This window comes from Condylura cristata, unplaced genomic scaffold (assembly GCF_000260355.1).
Source record: "Condylura cristata isolate star-nosed mole 26May11 unplaced genomic scaffold, ConCri1.0 scaffold00016, whole genome shotgun sequence".
In the NCBI taxonomy this organism is placed as follows: Eukaryota; Metazoa; Chordata; class Mammalia; order Eulipotyphla; family Talpidae; genus Condylura; species Condylura cristata.
The window spans coordinates 13,062,842-13,085,784 of NW_004567117.1; the positions used below are offsets into that span (position 1 = coordinate 13,062,842).

At 41.5% G+C, this 22,943-nt stretch overlaps 1 protein-coding gene across 1 annotated transcript in view; it reads right to left on the reverse strand.

Moving 5' to 3' along the window:
* The window catches only part of ANKRD29 (ankyrin repeat domain 29), a 50,352-nt gene that overhangs the window by 19,095 nt on the left and 8,314 nt on the right, over positions 1–22,943 (reverse strand). The window contains exons 2-6 of the mRNA XM_004683789.2: positions 20,055–20,165; positions 15,669–15,767; positions 12,122–12,220; positions 9,296–9,394; positions 6,487–6,585 (exon numbers count right to left, since the gene is read on the reverse strand). Coding sequence (XP_004683846.1) covers positions 6,487–6,585; positions 9,296–9,394; positions 12,122–12,220; positions 15,669–15,767; positions 20,055–20,165 — 507 coding nt within the window. The remainder of the gene's footprint in view (positions 1–6,486; positions 6,586–9,295; positions 9,395–12,121; positions 12,221–15,668; positions 15,768–20,054; positions 20,166–22,943) is intronic.

Consider the following 22,943-nt stretch of genomic DNA (forward strand, 5'->3'; position numbering starts at 1 on the left):
TCGATCTGCCTATTCTGCTCCCCACTCAGTCTCTGGTGAATCCTCTCACCCTCCGCATCTCTGGCCTGTACCCCAGTTCTGTACGAATAAATAAATCTTTTTTTTTAAAAAAGACATATTTACATGTTTTGGATACTTGACCAAAACCTATTTTTAAAATACATTAAATCTAATAAATCACTGCCACTGTGAAGTGGAAGTTACAGTGTCACTATACTTTTTTTAAAAAAGGAAAGAAAACATTTTTTAAATAAGATGAGGCACGTGATGGGGGGGCAGATTATGACAACTGCCACTTGCCATTTGTGTACATGCTACACAGAAGGATTTAGATTTACTTTGTGTATCTGATGTGGGGGAAAGCTAGGTGGAGACTGGCTCAATGCCAGAAAGAAATACAGCTGATCCTTGTATGATGCTGGTTTGGACCACGTGGGCCCATTCCCAGGTTCCATGTTCACGGATTCCACCAAGCTCTTCTGTCCCTGGTTGAATCCTGAATGTGGTACCCAGATATGCAGTGGGCCCACTATATTCGGGGCTTCACTGGAGGGGAAGGGGCTGGGGCTCCTACTCTCTCACCCCTTGTTGTTTAAGGGTCAGCCGTAGAAGGAGGATTGGTTAAAACTGAACTGGACAATGAGGCAGTAATGAGCCCTTCACGCCTGGTCATTCAACAGGGTCATTCACCACTTGTCAAATCATTAGGAAAACTTTCAGGGATGGGTTGGACGGTTTAATAGGTGACCCTCCTTCCATTTCAGATAATATTTTCTTTTTTAAAAAAGATTTAATTATTTATGCTTACAGAATGGGGTGTAGGCCAGAGGTGTGGTGGGTGAGAGGATTCACCAGAGACAGAGTAGGGAGCAGAACAGGCAGATGTACTGAAATGCACTGCTGAGGGGAGCAGCAGGTGGGTCAGGAGAGGTATGCGGCGCCATGTGGGTGAGCTCCCTGGCTGGGGATGAATTCATGCTGCAGTGGCTTCGGAGAGCTTCATAATGCGATTCTTTAACCAATTGCGCCACCAGGGAGAGCCCTCGGATAATATTTTCAAGTATCCTCTAAGACATTTTTATAGGTGTGCTGCAGACTGAGATGGAGTGTATGACGTGACTTGTATCCCGCAGCAAATCGTTTATGAACTTAATTTAGGCTCCTAAAGTTTATTTTAAAAATATTCTCTCCTGTGAAAATTAGTATATGAAGTGGCTCTAGTTCTTATAGACTACTTCTACTGACAGGCTCAAGCCAGGCAGAAAGTCTTGGGGACCATTTCTATTCTAAACTGAGGCCCAAGAGATAAAAAGGACAATCATCATCAGCAGAGGGGGTTCAGTGGTGAGAAGATTCCACCAGCCCTATCATGATCTGGAGCCCATTTCTCATTACTGCATTGCTGCTCTGAACCAGCAAGTGGGTCTCCAAAGATGTTATCAGATGCCTGCATTGTACATAACTGGCCCATTTCTCCCCAGTCACAGGTGATTGGTCCAAGGCTTGGAAGGCCAGCCAGTCCCCTGTGACTTGGTGTATAAAGACAGATTGCAATAATGACATAGCTATCCCAAGAATTTGGTATTTTGATTTCTAAACTTGTTAACCACATGTAAGATAAGTAATCAAAGGGAACTGTTGGGAAAAATTAAGAGTGGGAAAGACAAAGAATGGAAAGAGTGAAAAGAGAAAAAGTGGGAGAAAGAGACACAAGAGGGACTTTGAAATGACAGAGACAATGTTGTTTATGAGAGAAAGAGAACAATCTTGATTTCAGATGGGTTTTCTGTTCCAAAGAGACTTGAATGGAGTAGAAACAATAATAGAGAAACTTTAACATTTGCTAAGCACACCATCGCTTGGGTAACCGCATTATTGTAAGATAGTAATGGCTCTCGAAGTTCCACTCCCTGATTTTCTGAGTGGGTTTTGGACTCAGGGGTAGGACAAGGTCTGCTGGTGGACTTTAAAATACAGACCAGGCAGGCAGGCTGAACTTGGACTTTTTTTGGCTAGCTCCCACCTGCAGCTGGGAACTCTCCTGGCTGACTTCCTGTCTGTGGCTTTGGGGCTTTCTAGGCTGGCTCCCTGCCTGAAGGTCCTGCTTGAACCCTGGCCTCTGCTGAGCAGATACTATCAGGGATAGGATACCTGCTTGCTGGCCAATACATTTTCTTTATCTAAGCTCTCTCCCATTTCTCCCTTTGTCTCACTCCCTGTGTAAATAATCTCTTTTTGTTTCTCTGTGTGACTGCATTTGGGCTGTGCCCTGCCAGTGAGGTGCTCAGCTAAGGGCCTACCAATAGGCTCATTCCCTTTCCCCTTGGGTTTGCCCCATTTTATTAGGATTTTTACAGGAATTGTTTTATTTAATTCTCACAATTCCCCTAGAGCAAAGGTGCTGCCATGACCCTAGCTTTGCAGATGAAAAAAGCTGAGATCTATGGAGAGCAAGAAACTTATTCAAGGTCATGCAGTTAATAAGCAGAATTGGGACTGTTTCATTTCTTTAAGATATACATAGCCACGTTTATTGCTGCTTTATTTACAATTGGAAAAACATGGAAAAGTCTAAATGCCCAAAAGTGGATGACTGGATTAAAAAGATGTGGTACATATACACAATGGAATATTACTCAGCAACCAAAAAAAAAAAAAAAAAAGGAAACACATGTCCACATGTCTTTTGCAGCAACTTGGATAGAGCTGGAAAAGATCATGCTTAGTGAGATAAGCCAGAAAGAAAAAGAAAAACACCGGATGGTTTCGCTCATAGAAGGAGTATAATGGACCAGGCGAGAAAATAATAAGAATAATGAACAGCCATATACCAGAGACATTTTGTGGGGGTGGGGAATGGGATCAAAACCAGGGGAGGGAAGTGCATGGGACTATGGTGATGGCACACGGGTAACTCGGTGATGGGAAACCCATGGGGATTACAACTGAGTTAAAAAAAATGTACAAAATGATGTAAAAATAAACTATTACATATATATGTAATACACACACACACATATGTGAGATATACATAGCCCCATAATCACCAGGCTGCACCGAGACCTAGGTCTGGTCCTAGCTGGCACTTAGAGTCTTCCTGGATCTGGTGCCCTGCCCATGAGCTGGACCTGACAACAGCTTTTCTAACTCCCAGTCTCTCGTCAGCACCCCCTTGCAGTCTTCCTGACCTCACTGATGCTCTGCCTAAGTCTCCAGGTGTCTTCTGGAGCCAACACCCCTTTTTTGCATGCTACTGTGTTGAGGGAGTCAAGGCAGTAAGGCCTCCCATAGCTTTCTGCTCCATCCCCAAGCCCTCGGGACATGGTGCCAGTCTGGTCTCTGCATTCTGGGTTTGTCCCTCAGGTTGCAAAGTGGGAGAAATGTTACCATTTGGGTTGTGGCATCTCTGCATACAGCACATCTCTGCACTCCTGAGATGGCTTCTGTTAGGAGAGGACTTTATGAAAAAGCTTTTCTGTCAGGCTTCAAAGGGATACTGATTAGCACATTAAGGCAACTAGCTAGAGTTGAGTCCTTATCTCTGGGTAAACAGACTTTGCTAATCAATAGACACACTGTTTTAATAATGTGGGTGTACTGGATTGTGGGAAGTCTGTATCAAAGCACTTTGTTCATAGGAAAACTAAGCAGACATCTTAATTAGTGATTAAGAGGATTTGATTTCTCAACTCTGGTGAGGATACATGGGAAGAAATGAATGAGTTTTTAGATGGACCATAGATTTAAATGGTCTGTGGGACTCTTGACTCTTGAATTCTTTATCAGGATAACTTAGATTTTTTTTAATATTCAGGTTTTTTTTTTTTTTTTATTTAAAGGTTTATTTGTTCATACAGAACTGGGGTACAGGCCAGAGGTGCCGGGATGGTGAGAGGCTTCACCAGAGACAGAGTGGGGAGAAGAACAGGCAGATCGATGAAGTACACTGCTAAGGGGAGCAGCGGGCAGCGGGCGGGTCAGGAGAGGTCTGTCACGCCATGTGGTCCCCTCAGGGGCAGGCGGGGATCGAACTCATGCGGAAGTGACTTTAGTTTCTTAGTGCTGTGCTTTAACCCGCTGCACCACCAGGGAGGGCCTAGATTTTTTTTTTAAAGTTTCAAATCAAGAACTGGCTTGCTTTTTAAATTGGGTTTTTTTGTTTGTTTGTTTGTTTGTTTTACAAAATAGTACTTTTACAAAAGTACTAACAAGGTTACCAGTTAGTTTGCCAGTAAGAGTAACAAGGAAAAGTGATTCCTATTACAGTTCAGAGTCCCTGCAGTTCAGGTCACAAGTCAGCTGAATTTTTCAATGCAATATCCTGACACAGTGTAACACAAAACATCAGGACTCCATGGAATGATAACATAAAAATTATTAATCCAACTTAAGAAATTAAACTAAGCAGATGTCCTTCTCCTTATTTGAAAATTCAAATTATTTGAATTTTTCTCAAATGATTCAATGTGTCAGCTGAGACCACAGAATAAAACATTGGTTTCCAGATGCCCTATAGAAAATGGCGGGGTGCAGGCCATTGTCGATGAGTCTTTTGATTAGACTTTTCTTTTTCAATATCCTTGTAATATCAGCCCAGGTGACACTATTGCCAAATTAATGACACTGCTTGTTTACTTGGGATGGAATTAAATAAACAGCATTTACACTTTCAGAGAAGACAGAACTTGGACTAAGCTGTACTGGCTAGAACTAAGTAAAAAACTATAAGATAGTAGAATTGTGTCTTGAGGATACAGTGGGGTTAGGATATGCGATAGCAAGAAAGAATTCCATTGAATTTTTTCTCCTAAAGCAATTCTCATTTTGTGAGACACCCTTTGCCTAAATAACATGCTCTTAGACTATCAGATTCCAAACAATAGCACCATGCACTGAGCATGCCACTGGCTCCTTGACATCCCAGACAAGGTCACCCACCTGACAGCCTTATCCTCCTGAGGAATGAAAAACAGCTGAGGTGTGTTGTGGTTACCTTGCTGGTTTACTCTTTACCTGCTTGGCTTCACCTAATTCAATTTAGGGTTAAGTGGACATGCAACATTTGAAATATAAGTTCTTTTTTAGGAAATACAAGGTCCTATAGCAACCTGTTTTTCACAAACAGTACCTTAGACATGAATAATACAATGTATTATAAACAGATTTGTCAGGATGCCAGAAATTATTTTAGGGTATTGAGATCAAGTTGATAATCTCTCATTTTCAAATTCATAGTGGTACCCTCGATAATGGCCTCCAAATCAAACTTATGCAATCTAAAAATAACCAGTTCTTTTTATTAATTTTGGTCCGTTGAAATCTTGGATTCAGAGACAACAATTTCAAGACAAGAAGGACCTACAGGAAAATATTAAATTCTAACCTCTAAATGTCAAGCCCGACAGGTATGCAAGTATAACTTTCTGAAAACTTCCTTTCCCAGGAGTATGCCTGGGGCCATTTAAACCTAACGATCTCTTCAAAATTCTATAAACATAATCTGATAATCACAGCAGTGACCAGCACATGAATGTTCTAGAAATATGGATTGGAAATTGAATAAAACAATTATCAAAAGTTCGGGAGGCTAAAGAGATCTCCAGAATCTTCCAGCCCAGATTCCTAATTTTCAGATGGGTCAGAGGGTCCAGATCTGCACAGCTGGTTACTGGCACAGCTTGGTCTGCAGCTCAAGATCCCTGACCTCAAACAACTTTGCCCAAAGTCTCTTTCTTTTCTCAGGATCTTTATGCACTTGAACTTCAAAGACTGAAGAAGCCTGTGTCCAAAGCTCAGACCACCCATCAGGTCAGCTACCCATTTCTTGCATGGACAACATCTCCAGGGCAGGCTGTCTTGCAGTGGACATCTGCCCGGGAGTCATTTACTATGAGAAGTCAACTCGACTTTTCCCTAGAAAACTACCTTATGTTACCTTAATCTGAAATGGTTTGTAAAAAGGAATAATGCCTTACATTTGCATGTGACCCATATTAACTTTAAGTTATTGTCCTTTAAGGGCCATATGAAAATATTTACTAGTTTGATGTTAGTAAATGAAGTCTTAACGTCAATAGGATTATAATTGTGAGAGACTAAGTTGTGGAACTTACTAATGATTCCCAATGTCTCTGGCTTGATGGAAGTGGGGGAGGAGGTCAGGCAATGATCTCACCAGTCTCTGTTTACACATTGCTCTGGCTAGCTTCTCTCATTATTTCAGTGCAGCCATGATTTATTTGAACAGGAGGTGGCAGAATTTGTACTTGACCTCTAACACCAAATGCCCAGGTTTTAAGCATAGTAAGTGGTGATGTCAGCTAGATTTCATAGGCTTTTGGCTGAGTCCTAAGCAAAGAGCAGGAGAAACCTAGTTAAAGATTAACTTTCCATCACAGGATTTCAGGGTGCTGAGCTCACAAGTTATTCTCTGCAGGTGTGGTTGCAGGACCTCAGGTCTCTCTGCTGCCCACACTTGGACATTACCTGCCTTGGCTGATTGACCTTTGCTCCTGAAGACAGTAATAAGCGAATGACATCCAAGTAACCACCCTGGGCGGCTAGGAAGAGGGCAGTGGCTCCATCCTGAAAGAAATCAATTTGAAGGTTTTTAAAAAATCACCTTTAACATACATTTGCCGTAGAAGAAATTAGATAAAAAGGGAGAAAGTAAGGGAGATTTAAACATACCTTTAATTTTCCATCCCCATACCCAAACCCGGTCTCATGTTAAGTGTTTCATTCTTTGAGAATGATTCTAAAAATACTACGATACATCAGACTGAAGGCAGTTTCATAGTTTTATAAGGATCTGTTATAACTTATAAAGTGACTGTTCACACTACAGAATCTCGATAATAGAGCTCAGGATGCATTCAGTTGGCAGTAACACCCAAGTTTTCAAAGAGCCAGTCATAATTTTTCTCACCTGCATAGACTCCTCATTAGCTACCTTCTGCATGCTTTCACCCCCCTTTTAATTAGATTTTAAAAGCATACATTTAGTGCAATTTTTCATTTCAACTCTTTTGTCAACTAAGAGCTAAAAGTTAGAAAAAAGTTAAGTCTGTTAGTAAAAACACAAAAAACATCCCTAAACGATTTTGCATACTTTATCCACGTCCCCCTCACATGCAGCTTCTTCAAGCTTTAGAACACAAGATGTCCTATGAATAACCACACTAGCAAGAGTCTCCTGGACATGCTCCCTGCCAGCCCAGCAGACTCCAACACACCTGTAAACACAGCTAGTCATCCTGCATAAACACCCCCAGGCAAATGCTTATTCTCTAATTTTCTTTTTAGTTGGGAACCTATGTCTTCTGTACTTTTCTTACTTTTTTCTTGGCAGATGTGCCTTTAGGAGATTTTAGCAGATACATGGGTCATCTGAGAGCAGGAGTCCTCTCCAGATGTTCGTCCACACAGACAGCATTTACAAGATTTAGGCAACTTCATAATTCTTAAACTGCACTGGAAAACCCAAGGACATCCTAGTGGAAAACACCTAGTTCACCCAACTAATCACCACCCTTGCCATTAGGAACACTACCCACAAGCCATAATACCAAGCAGCTTTCCCTGCCAGTCCAAGCAGGTGGCAGGGGCTGGATTTCCAGTGAGTGGCAGCTGAGTTGCTGGACTCCCCTGAGGCAATCATTAAAAATTCATCAGCCAGTACAGACTTCTAAGCAGATGTCTGATATGGTGATAACATTTTCAACTGCTCTTTACTCTGTTGCCACAGGAAGTATATCCTGCCTTAGTAGCTGATAACTCACAGGGATTATCTAAAATGGATATCCATGCATTGGAAGTTTTATTCTGTTATAAATTTCTCTTCCTGGAAGTTTCCAGATCATTCAATGGGATGCCCTATATTTCAAGGTAACGGAAACACATGTGGACTGTTTCAGTAAGGGCAAGCATTTTAACATAACATGGAAATTTTGGTGCATAAGATTTCCTGAGTCCCTTTATAATAGAGAGGAGTCTACATTTTTAAGATCAAATGTACCTGCTCAGCCTTAGGGATGAATGTTATTTAACAGCACGTAGTCTATAACCACAGTTTGGATTGCTGACTATTAATGGGAGTGCTATGACAATCACAACTCATTTATCTTTTGCAAAGATTTGGTTCTCTCTGTTCAACCTACATATACATATACTCATGTATATTCCCAGGTATTCCTCACTGTCTACATGGCTCATCAACCAAGGCTTTAGAGTTGTGTTTTTTAGAGTAAGCCACAGGTCACAACCACCTGTTGCCCACTGTACCATCAGAGACTCCCATTTAGTTATTTCTGGGGACCCAATACATAGTATTTTTGAAAGCAATTCTCAGTCAGAATTAAGAATCACTCCTTCGGCCCCTAATCAAATAGGTGGGTCATTCAATTTACCTCAACAGATTTTGCAGTGTAAAGGTAAAGGCAAGCTTCTGTATACTTCAAAGAGGTCTGTGATTCGTCAGAGTTAACTGTGTAAACTCTGGAAAGATTTGAATGGAAACGTTCACACCTACACATCCCATTACACATGATGAAAGTCTAGTGCCTTTGGCATAAGGGTCATTGTCTAGTGTCTAGTTGTGGGGTACCCTAAACGAAGGTTCCTGGGTAACTGGAAGTAGGAATTCTTCCACTCTTCACCCTGTGACTCTCTCAAGTCACTTTAATCTCTCCCTATTTTACTTTTTCCTATGAAACTGGAATAACATTTTCCTATAAAGTTCCATAAATCCTATGGAACTGTAGTCACAATCAATTAAAAGAGCCCTTAGGTAATGTGCTAATTGCCAATTAGCAATAAGCAGACCCACACTGGCAGAGGATGTCTGTCAAATGTCAACTGTGTGCATGGATTTTACAGGTCTTCACTCACCCCATCTCATTTGTCTTCCAAATATTTCAGTTTCTCTTTCTGTGTGTGTGTGCCCTTCCTTGCAAATAACTCCGTGACAGAAATGTAGTTTGGTCTTCAGCAAGGCCATATGCAGCTATGTAATGAAAATGTATATATTGCATGATATTTGAGTATTCTAACAGCAGAGGTACAGGAAATATCTCATATATACAAGAGATAATGAAAGGATAAGACAAACTGGTTAACTACAGTTCTCTGGTTTCACATAGAACAAGTTCTTTTTACCTTGGTGTCTCAGATTAAAGTCCTACTATTCATTAAAATATTTTCAAGTTGGCATTTCTGTCATTTTAATTTAAATCTCAAGGATAGGAATGATGAGGAAAGAGCAAGTCTCTATCTAATGTCCTTGATGCACACTCACATAAAGTTGGTCGTGAATGTTGGCCCCATGCTTCAGCAAGGTCTCAACCACCCTCATGTGGCCGTACTGACTGGCAGCCAACAGGGCAGTGCCTCCGTCCTGTGGACAAGCACAGGGTGAAACGTTAGACACAGCACAGGCACAAACTTTATCCAGCCAGGGTGACCCGTAGAGTAAGGACTCCAGAGAGGAATTTCCCACAGAGGACAGCAAATTTACTTTTACTTTCCTTCCTTCTATTTTTCATTATAATCACGACAGAGTTCATCTTAAGCACATTATTCTGTTGCAAGTTTGGGTGACTTGCTTGAAAGGCCTCTATTGTTGTTCGATTCAGGTATCATGCTTAATTGAGAAATTTCCAAAGTGAAATGCAAAGTCAACCACTTGCTTCTCAAATAGAAAAAACAAAGAACAGAAAGTCTGTATCAATCACGTTCTATCTTGGAATAACCAGAATGGTTTCCTGTGGCTGTTGATGAGACCCACTTGAAAATCATTGATTTCTCCTGGTGGTGCTACCCAGAGAGGTTAAAGTGCTGTTATGGGTAACTTTCTGGGACCGTTGCCTTCATGGAACAAAATCTGCATCCACTAAAAGAGTAGGTAACTTCAACATAGTCCATGTGCCTTTAACTATGCTCCTTAGCATTTCCTTTGAACATGTGCCAATTTGCCCAGGTCTCATTTAAAATGTGGGGCCCTAGAACCAAACAGAATAATGTAAAGTAGATGTGGTCTGATGTGAGTGGGACACTCCCCTACTTTAATCTCTGCAGCCTAAATTAGAATTAGCTTTTATGTCAACCACATCACACTACTGACTCATTGAGTTTGTGGTCAACTGAGACTCCTAATGGTTTTTCTCTGGTGCTGCAGCCGAGGCATTATCTTTCCCCATCTAGGATTGCTGTGTTGTTTGTTTGGCTCTGCAAACTGGTATGTGGACATTTGAGCTAATTACAAATAATGCAAGAACATGCAATTTGGTTTTAAAGTACAAATCATAAATATAAGGCATAAATAAAAGATAGTATGGTTTCTAAGTTTGAGTGTAGAGTTTTCATTGTCTGATTCAGTGGGTCTGGGGTGAGACCCAGAAATAGGCCTTTTGACCGCAGCATGAGGCCTTTTGGCCTTTTGGCCTTTTTTGGTCAATAATCCTTTTGGCCTTTGGCCAGTCATGTGAGGTAAGTGTGGTGTGCAGTGGAGCTTTATTTGAGGAAACACTGCCGTAAGTGCCTGTGTGTAGAGACAGGTGACTCTTGGGGTATGTGCCCTACTGAGTGAGGCCTCACTAAAGGAGGACAGTGGTGTAAAGGGAGAAGGTGCTTGCGCTGTAGTTTGAAGGGTGGAAAGTGGAGGAAAGAGACTAAGGCATGAGGCGGCTGGTGGGGGGGGGCATCAAGAAGTTGCTCAAAAGCAAGCAATGAGTGCCAACATTTCTGTTTCATTCTGTCCATTTTCCCAGTCCTTTTCCCAATGAGGTAAGAGAATAAATAAAGTATGACTGTCATAGAAGAGCTGATAACCTTTTATCTTTAAAAACACATTTTTGTGGGATCAGATTTAATAACAAGGAGAACAAAGTCGCATTGATGAGAGGATCATTTTAAAACTCAAAGCCTCTCCATACTCTTTTCTTCACATGGAAAATTCTAGGACACCTGCAGTTGACTTCATGGAAACATAAGGAATTGCTCTCCGTGGGCCCCATGTTCCATGGGTTTCTGGGACATCACAAACTGGCTCATGTACAAAGACTTCAAACCAGCATTAACTTGTTTGCCAAGAAGACTGGAGCGGCCATAAGGACACATGTTACTGTTCTGACTTAGTTCAAAGTTTATAGGATTTTTAGTTGTATCACTTTCATGATGAAAGGTAAAAATGATAATTAATATAAAATATACGTACACATATTTTGAACTACCTTATATAATATAGTCAGCATGTTTGGTGGCATGTATCTAGTTCCACAGTAATTTTTAGAAGACAGAAAGCCTATTTAAAAATCAGATCTACTAACAGTGTTTTAACAGTACAGCAACAACCACATAAACCATTGGAAACTCCCTTACCATTGAAATATCACATACAATGAATTAGAAAACCTAAAATTTCCCACTGAAGTACATTTGCAGGATCTTATGATGAGGCGAGAAATACATTGACTTTGACAAAAATGTTCCAGCAGCTCAAATTTCTCCTACTACAAAACATTATCAAGTAAAATCATGTAGTGAACACAAAATTTAGGCTGGTGCAGACTCATATTTTTTAATCCATAGGATAAACAGGAAGAATCAATGACATCTTTAAAGGAAAAAACACAATTCTTCACCCAGCTTTACAAAATGTAACCATACATCACATAGTTCAGCAAGGACATCTCAGAAAGTAAATTGCTTGTGAGGTTGCGCTCCTTGAAAATCCCTTGGATTCACTAGGATCAGTTTAATACACTGATAATTCCTATTATAGTCCTCGGATTAACCTTGAAGTGGTGTAAAAAAAAAAAAAACACATGAAAAGGAAAAAGCTATAAATCACCTGTTGCTGTGTCCATTCTGACAGCAAAATTTAGCATTCAAGAGTAAAAAGCTAGCAGGGCAAGAAAGAATCTATGTAATTCTGTGTAAATTCTCCATTTGCAGTGCCTAGAGTAAAAACGTCATGTTTTAAATTGAAATCTTAGGACTACCCTTGAACCATTGCCACTAATCTTATGAAAGAAGAAGCACAAATTTGCACTAGAGATTAAGACACACTGTAGTGACAAAAGACATTTTTTCACAGGGTATGAAATCAAGAAAGTTCTCTTACTTTGGTCCTAAATTCAGTAGATGCCCCAAATTCAAAGAGAAATCTCACAACATCATTATGGCCTTGCTGGGCAGCAAAGAAGAGAGCAGTTGTACCTGACTGGGAGATAGAAAGAGTCTGGTTTTTAAAAGATATTTGGTTACACTACATCTATATATACACACACAGATACATTGTATATATTTGCATATATATACTTGAATATATTTACCTTACCTTTATATATTTGCAAAAAAAACCCAGTATTTTTGCATATAAACCTGTCTAGAAAAGAGCTACATTTGAACTGTCTAATCTTTGTTCAGAGAATTGACAAGATACTAGGAAAACTTAGCTGGGAAGAGAATGTCCTAAGGATTATCGATCATTCTGAGGCTTGTTTATAAGGGTGTGTGCGTGCGCACATGTGTGAGTATGTATGTGAGTGAGTGTGTGTGTGTATGACATTAGCAATGAGGTTTACCCCGGACAGGATGCATGCTAATACCTTCCCAGACATGACTCTCTATCTCAGGCTATTTTCCCAACTATACTAGCCCAAAAAACACAAATAGTAATACTATGTCCACTCATGGAGTCCTGCTGTGCAGTGCAAGAGTGAATTTCTCCTTGGTAGCCAGAGAAATGAGTAGAAAACATCCTTTCATTTCTTTCTTACAGTGGAGGATGCTGACTGCCAGAAACCTTAAGACATAACCAGATTTGAATGAAGAAACTTGGCTACAAAAGGAAAACTCTCACATTCTTATTAGACATTCAAATTTAAGATTTGTTGATATGCTAGTTACAAAAATCATGTTGACAGTAATGAGCTAATTTTGGAACATGCATACTATTAATCAGTGTTCACATTAAAGCAGCATTCTGTAGACAGTATGGGCTAGACTTCAGTCTAGGATGTGGATGAGGGCTTATATGTGTGCTCTAGACCCAAAGCCCAGAGCTTCACACACACACATGCAGTCCCTCTGCCCATGAGTATTACTAGCTGAAACTGTTGGTGTCTAGGATCATTAGCTTCCAGGTTGCCTCACTAGCAAGTCCTGCGTGTGTAGATGTCCAATGCCCCCCAAAAATAGAGCAGGTACTTTTTCAGGAAACAAGTACAGACAGCCCCCGACTTATAGTAGTTAGATTTTTAATGATCTTTCAATTTTATGACATGCATTCATTATGAATCACACTTTGAATTTGGAACTTGGGCATTCTGTTTTTCGTACAGTAGTTACCAAATTACATGAGCTACTCAACACTTGAGTATAAAATAGACTTTGTGTTAGATGATTTTACCCAATTGCTGGCTAATGTAAGTGTTCCCAGCACAGGTAAGGTTGGCTAAACTAAGTGAGGATGTATGTAAGTTAGGCATTTTCAACTTAAGGTGGTCACTGGGAGGTAACCCTATTATAAGTAGAGTAAGACCTGTATTCTGATATTACAAAATGGATCACAAATGAACCAGAGTTGAAGTCTGGCATAACAGCTTAGTTGCAAAGCATTATTAGTTGCCCAGCTTCCAGATCACCAGAGATGAGATTAGAGTCTCTCTTTGGCTTAACTGCTCTAGCACCTGAGGCTGGCAGTCTCAGGACACTGAGGGGACCAGTAGGAACTCATATAACAACATCATTTGAGATCACAGGTTACCTCAAGACGGGGCACACCTTGTAAGTCCTCAAGGGCTGCTGTGTTCAATGTATAATTGCTTTCATCTCCAAGAATATTAGCCAAGCAATTTGGAATCAAACAGATAAAAAAAAAAACACCAAAAACTATAAAACCACGCAGAGGTTGGAAACCAGTCTTCTTTTTCCAGCTTTTCTTAATTGTTTTGCAGAGATTTTTGTGTATATTGAATTTAGCCTTCAGAATCAAGTTTTTTGTTTTTTTTTTGTTAAACAGATTTGGATCATATTGTTTTTATTAGAGAAAATCTGTCTTTTCTTTAAACTTAAAATAAACAAAGACTAAAACAGAGAGGGGGAAAAACAAACATTGAGTAATTTTAGACTATAATTCTAAATGGGTCCAAACATTTTCCACCCATAAGAAAATTAGCTGCTGAAGTGAAAATGACCTAAAACAATTATCCAGTGTTTTGGAAATAGCTCAGAAGAATCTGTCTGTGAGAAGACTGATCAGATTTGCCGTAGTCTCTGCACTGTTCCTCTTAACAGGGCCTACTGCACACCCATGACAATGCAGACCTAGACACAGATTCTATCTGTCTGTCATTCTACCATGATCCAGGGAACAGCCAGATGGGAGATGGGAGGGATTTCTAGATTTCCCTTGGAACTTTTTTTTTTTTAATGTATTTATTTATGCGTACAAGAGCCTGGGTATAGGCCAGAGGTAGGTCGAGGGGTGGGGGTGAGAAAATTCACCAGAGACAGAGTAGGGAGCAGAACAGGTGAATACACTGAAATACACTGCTGGGGGGGGGGCAGCAGGTGAGACAGGAGAGGTCTACTGGGCTATGTGGGTTACTTCCCTGGCCAGGGATCAAACTTGTGTTGCAGTGGCTGATGATAGCTTCATAGTGCTGAGACTTAACCCCTTACGCGACCAGGGAGGCCCTCCTTTTGAACTTGTAACCCAGTTCTTAAACCTGTCAAGTCTTAATTTGCTCTGTTTAGAGGTGGTCATCTGGCTAGGAAGATGGGGTGTATTGCTTGATGAACATTTGGTCAACAAATGGTCCTTTCCAAACAGTTGTGGATCAGGTTCTACATGCTTTTCTGCAGAAAAATAAACATCCTTGTATGGTTTGGAGTTGTCCCAGGGTCTCCACCTCAGGACTGAGTCAGTGTGGACTGACAGGTGAGATTCACTCTAGGGCTCACCTTTGACTCCATCCAGTTTAATTTACTAGGTCCTGTATTAGTTCAGAAATATACTTAGCCTTCTGAGACCTGAATCCTAAAGAATGTTAAAATGTCTTCATCTCCCATTGTTTTCTACATTGAATCAAAGATGGATCATCTGGCCAGACTGAACTCCAAAGATTGCCCTTGAGTGAAGAGCAGGAGTAGGTTCACATTTTAATACTCATCACATGGCTTTTGTGGGGACAGTTCATTAAATGCATGGCCAGAAGAGTCTTTTGAAAACACGTTTTGGCAAGGGTGGTGGAGACAGCATAGTGAATTAGCCTTATTGAGAACAGATTTGATATAAACTCGTCTAAAAGCACAAATCCTAAGGTTTGTTTTTTTGTTTTGTTTTGTTTTGTTTTGTTTTGAACAGCATCTCATCCCAAGGGAAGAAGGAAGAACTGATTTAAGCTTGGGATGAAATGTATGCCATATTCAAGGAATGTGGTTAGGGATTTGTTACTCCAGCCAGTAACATATGCCCAATGAGACATGTTCAACAGAAGTACAATCAACGGTTAATCCTGAGGCTTATGTTGGAATAATAAAGTCTTCTATATGTAGGGGAAAAAGCAATGATTACTTTTATTTTTCTTACTAGTTCGCTATTGTGAAAACTTGGAGTCCCTGTCACTCAGATTATTCTGAGTCACGTGTCAGACCTGACATACCTCTCTCTGGAGATTGATGTCTGCTCCTTGCAGAACGAGTTCCCTCACACAGTCTATGTGACCAGCATAGGACGCTACCATAAGGAGTGTGGTGCCATGCTGATGGAGGAGAGACAGATAAACAGTTAGGTCATTGCTAGGTCAAATGCAAAGCGTCCAGCAGTAATTAAAATGTCTCGTGAAATACAATACAGACTAGCCAGGAAAAAGCAAGTGGACAAATTGCAGGGATTGAACATTTCAATTTAAAAATATACTTACAACTTAAAAATATACTACCTTTAGAAAGGCAGTCCAAGTGAACCAGGGTTACTGCATTTTAATGCAGCAGTGGTGTAATGATCACATTTTATGATTCAGTCAAATAATTCTTGAGCCAAAATACTGTTCTTAAGGCAAAAAAGTTAATTGGCATTAATTGATTTTCTGAGTCTTGATGTCTCGATGACATGAGAGATTGTAGAAGTAAAAGTTCAGAGCCTTGGTCCGACAGGTGGTCCAAGTTCACCTTTGTCATTGACCAACAGTGTCACCTGGGGCAAGCTGCTTCTAATTCCTGGGGTTTGGTTACCTCTTTGAAAAGGGATGGGTGGGATGATTACCAAAATCCCTCCAATTTTAAGAGTCAAAGACTTGAGGCACACCATCAGATATGAGCCCTTCCAGTCCAAGCATACTTCTGTATTTTAATTTACAGTTGTTTTCAACGACTTAAAATTATAACTTTAACCACTCCCCTTGCATATCTAATGACCAGCCTTTTAGGGGTGGGTGACAAGGAAGAAGCAGACAGCTCTGCACCTGAGGAAGGTTCACTAGGTCCAGGAGGGATAAGTGACTTCCAGAAGCGTTGTGTTATTCACATCTGCGGGATTTTGTAAGAAACCAGCATAGTTGAGTGGCTGTTGACTGTATGATCCTGGGATGGTTGTCTAACCTTTCAAAGGCTATAGTAAGGAGAATAAAAATACCTGGCTTATTAAATGGCTCATGAGGAGTTCGAGCAATGTACTTAGTCATGTCAGATGAATTCAGTAAATGTTAGGTGTTAAAAATAATGTTACAATAATTCAGTAAAGGCTAGTTTATCATCCAACTTTTGTTGATTACTGTGGATGGCAGTGTTAGTTTTGGGAAGTCCTGTTTGTTATATAGACATTCAATGGGCCGTACTTCCATTATTCAGTTGAACTGCTTTTACTGTCTTTTCTAGGATTGGAGAGGTAAGTTTGGTATCACTTCTTCTTGAATGTGAGAAGTTTCATTTAGATTGCAGATAGAAAAAATTTTGACATACAGCCAGTTTGAATACGAAGCTATGAAAGTATCCTTTATGTGAGAAGTGAGAACATTCTTTCTCATGGGTCATAGTGGTCTCAAAGTACAAATCAATCATGAATGAGAGGAAGCACAGAACACCTAATTTGGATACTTCAAAAAGAAAATATTAAGTATTAGGTTCACCTATTTCAAAAGAAAGATGAATATAACAAGTAACAAAAATACTTCTTTGTAGTTCATTTTCCAATTCTATATCATGGTCAAGCAAGAAAAAAAATCAGAAGTTGGGACAAAGGCGACAGAAGAAAGATGTGGTATCTGCTTCCATATTAAGCTACACAAAAGTAATTTTTCTATTAAAAGCTATTAGCTTGGCTGATTTTAATTCTCTAAAGATTACAATGGTTTCATTTCATTGCCTGATATTAGTTTCTTTAAAATTAGCTGATTTTGAACAAAGGCTATAATGGCTATAAAGGCAGTCAGGGCCATAACAAACAAGGCAGGAAACACACACATTCTCACAGCTGACACAACTAAGAGGCTCTTCTTGCCATCGCACATCTTTGTGGCAAATGTGTGTTAGCGTGAGAAGCAAAGCAGAAAATGTTCACATCACAGAATACAGCACTAAGCTAGGAGTGGAAGATGAATGGACATCCACAAATCAAAACTTTGCCATGCAGTGGGTGGCTGACAGATAATGTATTTGTGCTCTCCAATGACATTTCTTGGAAATGTCTGACTGTGGCCACAGACAAGCCCTTGGGGCCTTTCTCACATGCTATCAGCTCTCACAATTGTGGTAGCCTAAGGTCATTTTCCATGTCTGCCACCAGGCTCCACATTTGGGCGGCATGTGGAGGAGGCAGACCCCACTCGCCCACCCAGTGAAATTTTGAGGTGAGAACTAAGGCCTGGATGCTGTTCCCAGATGTCTCCCTGCCTCACAGTTACTACCAATCTTAGAGGCTCTTTCAAAATCAACAAGGTGTCTGAAGTGTAGATTGCTCCTTTGGGTTAAGGAATCATCTCCAGAAAGATCCTGACAAAATGACTTTTTGCTATAAATGAGACACCTAGAAATGGATCAATATCTGTTGATAGAAGTAAATTTTAAACCAAGGTAGACTGGTCGTTAACAGAGAGGCAGCAGGGTAGGAGAGAGCAGGACTATGGACTTCAGTTGGGGAAGGAGCACTGAGAAGGCAGAACATGTGGGGTGCTATCTGGGAGGCAGGATGTGTGGGGCACTGTGAGGTGGCCCTGGTAAGTTGGAAGTCAGGCAGAGGTCAGAGGGAGTCTGCAAAGGGGAGACTTCGAAGCAAAGGGGGAAAGTGGTCATTCAGTGGCCTGTGGTCACCGAGGCCACAGGGACAACTGGTCAACTTACTCTAGTGTGCACTGGGAGGCTGCTAACACCCAAGCAAGACCAAGATGACCAGTTCATACATACCCATGTGGGTCCTGGCAAGGAACAGATGGTGCATTCACATTAGGATACCTCGAAGAAAGTTTAAAGAACAGATTACTTGTAACACTGTGCTCTGGCTGTCCGGCAGCTACAAAGCAGGGTGTAGACCTGGGAGCCCACCAGTGAGGCTCCACAGCTAGAGCTGGCCTGAAGGCTCAGGGAGGGGAGGTGGTGGCGCCTGGGATGAAGGGGGAGGGGACGCTGGGGAGGCCACAGGGCTCCTCAATGTCCCTGCCTCACATGGGATTCCTGCCATGTTCCCACAGGAGAAACCTAACTGGAAGCCAGGGAATCCCCTGGGGGCCGGCTCCCAGGTCAGACGAGGGCACAGGGCAAGCAGCAGTACAGGCAGGAGACTGGAGGTGCAAACTAAGAAATCCCGCCGAGATGGCCCCATGGGCAAGTGACGTCTCACTGTCTTCTGGCTGATCTCACCACATGTGTGCAAGAGCTGGACATGGTTCACCCTGTTTTCAGGAAAACATTTTTACTTAAATCCTAAATCCAAAATAGCCCTTCCCACTCCTGCCTTTTCTCTCTTGTGAGTCCTCTTTGTTCCCAGAGATGCAGGGACAGCCCACAGGAAATCACTGCCTCAGCGGAAAGGGACAGCTCTCTAGGGGCGCCTGCCAGTGAACAGTAGTATTTAAATTTCCCCTTCATTGCCAATAAGAATACTAATATTCACAAAAGTACTGCAAAGATAAGAGGATGGATGGAGGTGGTGTATGGGTGAATTGGTGGTGGGAATTCTATGGGGACCGCACCTGAGAAAAGAAAGCAAACATTGAAAAAACAAGCAAAGTTGAAGAAGAATGAATAAGAAAAGCGTGGGAATTATAGTTAAGAGGAAATGGCCTGAATGATGTGGCAAGTTAGAGCCAAGAAGTGACATGTTCTGATCATCCATTTTTAACAGGACCCCTTGGGCTGCCTTGTCAGAATAGGCTGCGGGAGAAAGGACAGGCGGGAGATGAAATTACCCCCTTTTAATCAGAGCATCACCGTGACCTTTATTACTCTTATCACAGTGGAAATTTTATGTATGATTGTGTGATTCAAATGCTTGTTTTCCCCTGGACCATAAGCTTTGTGAGGCGTGAGACTAGCGATTGTATATAATCTTACCATTGTTAAATTATGAGTGTCAAATACAGAACTTCAACTCTATTAGCTGTTCAATAAGTATTTGTTGAATAATTTAGTGGGAAAAAAAAAGAGGCTGGGTGGCTGCTACCATTTCTCAGTTCTCTAATGCCTGTAAGGAAAAAAACCTTGCTCTTTGACCACAGCAGCCCTGTTCTGCCCTATATTATCTCCACCTTTTCACAAAAGCACTTGGTTTGAATCCTTTCACTCAACACTTTCTCCTTGGAACTTGCCAATTCTGATGCCCAACGAAGTACCTCTCTCTTTAGTGGCCTCCTTTTGTTCAACGCATGTGATTTTGTTTTCCTGATAGGTATCCAAATTCACCATGGGACCATGGACTTTCTGAAAGGGCTAACGCAAGGCAACACACAACATAGGAAGGAAGCATTGTAAAGGGAAATGTGTTTCTGGGGCGTTCTCATGCCAGTGGGGAAATGGCGTGCTCTTGGCATGCATATACAGACTGGATGCATCCATACACTGTCCCTGCAGTCCACATCCACCCGGCCGCTGTTCAGCAACAGCCTGAGCAGTGCCAGGTTTCCTCTCCTCGCTGCCCAGAATGCTGCGTTGGCAAGTGGAGTTTCCTTCTGTGGAGGCAAAATGAAACAGGGTCTTAAAATTGACGCTTGTTGACATGATGGCTTCTATGCGAAGATACAAGACCATTCTAAAGGGAGTATTTCCAGATGTGCTCTGGCATTTGAGAGATTGTTCCTCCAGCAATAGGTGACTGTAACAGACTTGGTTACGGAATACTTTGTCTTACACCAGCCATAATGCTGTCAAGAAGCGCAAGGCTGTTGATAACACAGCACTATTAATACCCTATTTCCCACCAATGTCCTCACTTTCCTGCCTCTGTGTCTTTGTTCACGGTTTCCTTTTTGCTCGAAATGAATGTTTCCCCATCCTTCAAGGCCAAGGCTCTGTTTAATGCTATTTCCTCCCTGAAATGTTCCCAAATCTCTCTCCACTTCTAAGCAGAGCGAAATCTCCTCCACTTCTGACCTCTCAAAAGAGTTTACCTACACTGTTTCTATGCCACAACACTTTCTACTTAAGTCTAGCAATTTGGGTGGAGGCTTCACTTTCCCTCCACCGAGTTTTCCTTGCTTCAGCTGGAACTTGCCCGAGGTTTCAGTTGAGAACAAGGGCCTTGGGCAGAAATTGCTATTATGTGCCCTCATGTGGCTCCTCACTCCACTTCTGGGGTATTCTAAGGATGCAAAGTTAATGTGAGGAACGGATCTGTAGAAGGAACAGAACTGGAAACTTTCTCCAAGATGAGAGCGGTAAAGTTGTAGAAATCAAATGAATTTGGAATTATAGAGACTAGTCTGTACTGGGGTTAGGGGAGGATTGCCTTTGGAATATGACAGCTCTGGGTTTTAGCCCCAACCCTGGGAAGTGATGTGACCCTGAAGAGTCTGAATTTCCTCTTTTCAGATGGAGGTTGCATTGCCTGTCTTGATGTTTATGGAGAGGACTAAATGATGTAGATTTCATTAGTCAGCACCATGCTTAACACATCACAAATGCTTACAAATGCTAATTTTCTTCTTTCCACTTTTTTTTTTTTTTACAAAGTTAGAATCGATAAGCAAAATTTAATTCAGGGCACTGACACTAATAAAAATTTTGCTGGTCCAGGATTTTTCTAATATTCAAACTGCAACAAAAACCCTTTTTGGGGGGTGGGCCAGTGGAGCACAGTGGCGTTGAGACACCTATCTGAGCCAAAGTCTTTTTGCCATATGCTTTTTAAGTATATTGATAAAGTATTAAGTATAGTGCCTAACTTTACTAAGTTAAAAAGGAAAGATGGGCCCTCCCTGGTGGCACAGCGGGTTAAAGCACAGCACTAAGAAGCTAAAGCCACTTCCGCATGAGTTCGATTCCCGCCTGCCCCGGAGGTGACCACATGGTGTGGCAGACCTCTCCTGACCCGCCCACTGCTCCCCTCAGCAGTGAACTTCATCGATCTGCCTGTTCTGCTCCCCACTCTGTCCCTGGTGAATCTTCTCACCCTCCGCATCTCTGGCCTGTACCCCAGTTCTGTATGAATAAATAAATCTTAAAAAAAAAAAAAAAAAAAAAGGAAAGAACAACTTCAGCTTCTCGAGGGAGCCATCGAAATGAAGGCCCAGAGAAAGCAGACTGTGTTGGTGCAAGGATTATGTTTCAGAAGTCCTTCAAGCACCTACGTGGCTTAGTGGACTTAACGTGCCAGCCTAGGAGGTGAGAGCGTGGTGAAGTGGGCAGAGATAAGCAGATTACAAACATACTTTGAATTATTTCCTGGTTCAGTGTGGAGAAAAAAATTACCTCAAATGCCAGAGGAACAACTGGCTTTCCCCAAAGGAGTAAACTGAAGGTACTTGGAGTTCGCAAGGCAGACGGCAAGGGTGTAAACACAAGTGTTGCAAGGGTGTAAACACAAATGTTGCAAGGGTGTAAACACAAGTGTTTGTGGCTTTTGCACCAGGCTGTGTCTAATGTTTCAGAAACTGAGTGAAGCAACGGCAAGGCAGGTTTGACTTGTACAATAAATCAACACAATGCCCTTTTTCATACTGGGATTGCACAAGACCAAAGAGAAGTTTGAGGGGCGGGGGTTCATTAGGCAGAAAACTTCATATGTACCCTGGAACAGCTCCGCTGGCTTTTCCTGAAACATGAAAACTTGAGAGTAATAAATTGTAAATAATTTTCAGTGACCCGGTTATGTCACTTTCAGCCCAAAATACCTTTCAAAATCCACTTGCAAACCACACGCTTTTATTGTCTTTACAAACTTTGCAGTCAGGAGCCTTTTTAGTCTCTAGGGCTAAACATTTTGAGTTCCTTCCTATAAAGTCCACTTCCTAGAAACGAATCCTCATGAAAAACTGTGAACATTTCCTTTTGCATGCAGGTAGGAGTGGAGGCATGAGAGAGCAGTCCACCTGGGGTAAAGCCTCCATGTTAAGGGACTTCACATTTGATGTTAAATAGCCTTCACAGTGGGTGATCTAACTCCTGTCTGTCCTGGTAAAAGGAGAATGTTAGTGGTACCTCATTTATGTGTTGTTGGGGGTTAAAAGAGATCACATATGTAAACACACTTAGATAGTGAATGCTCACAAAGTGTTACAAATGTGTGGTTCCAACAGCTCTTACATGCATGTGGACAAGTGTTCACCACCATGAATTAGGGACAGTGGCCCCGGTCAGGCTAGAACTAGAGATACAAGTCAACCTTGAGCTTTGATGAATGGTTTATTACCCAGTGGGAAAATTGTCATGACACAAGACCTTGGAAGTTGTCATCAGGGGCCGTCCTGGTGGTGCAAGGGGTTAAGTCTCAGCACTGTGAGGTTATCCAC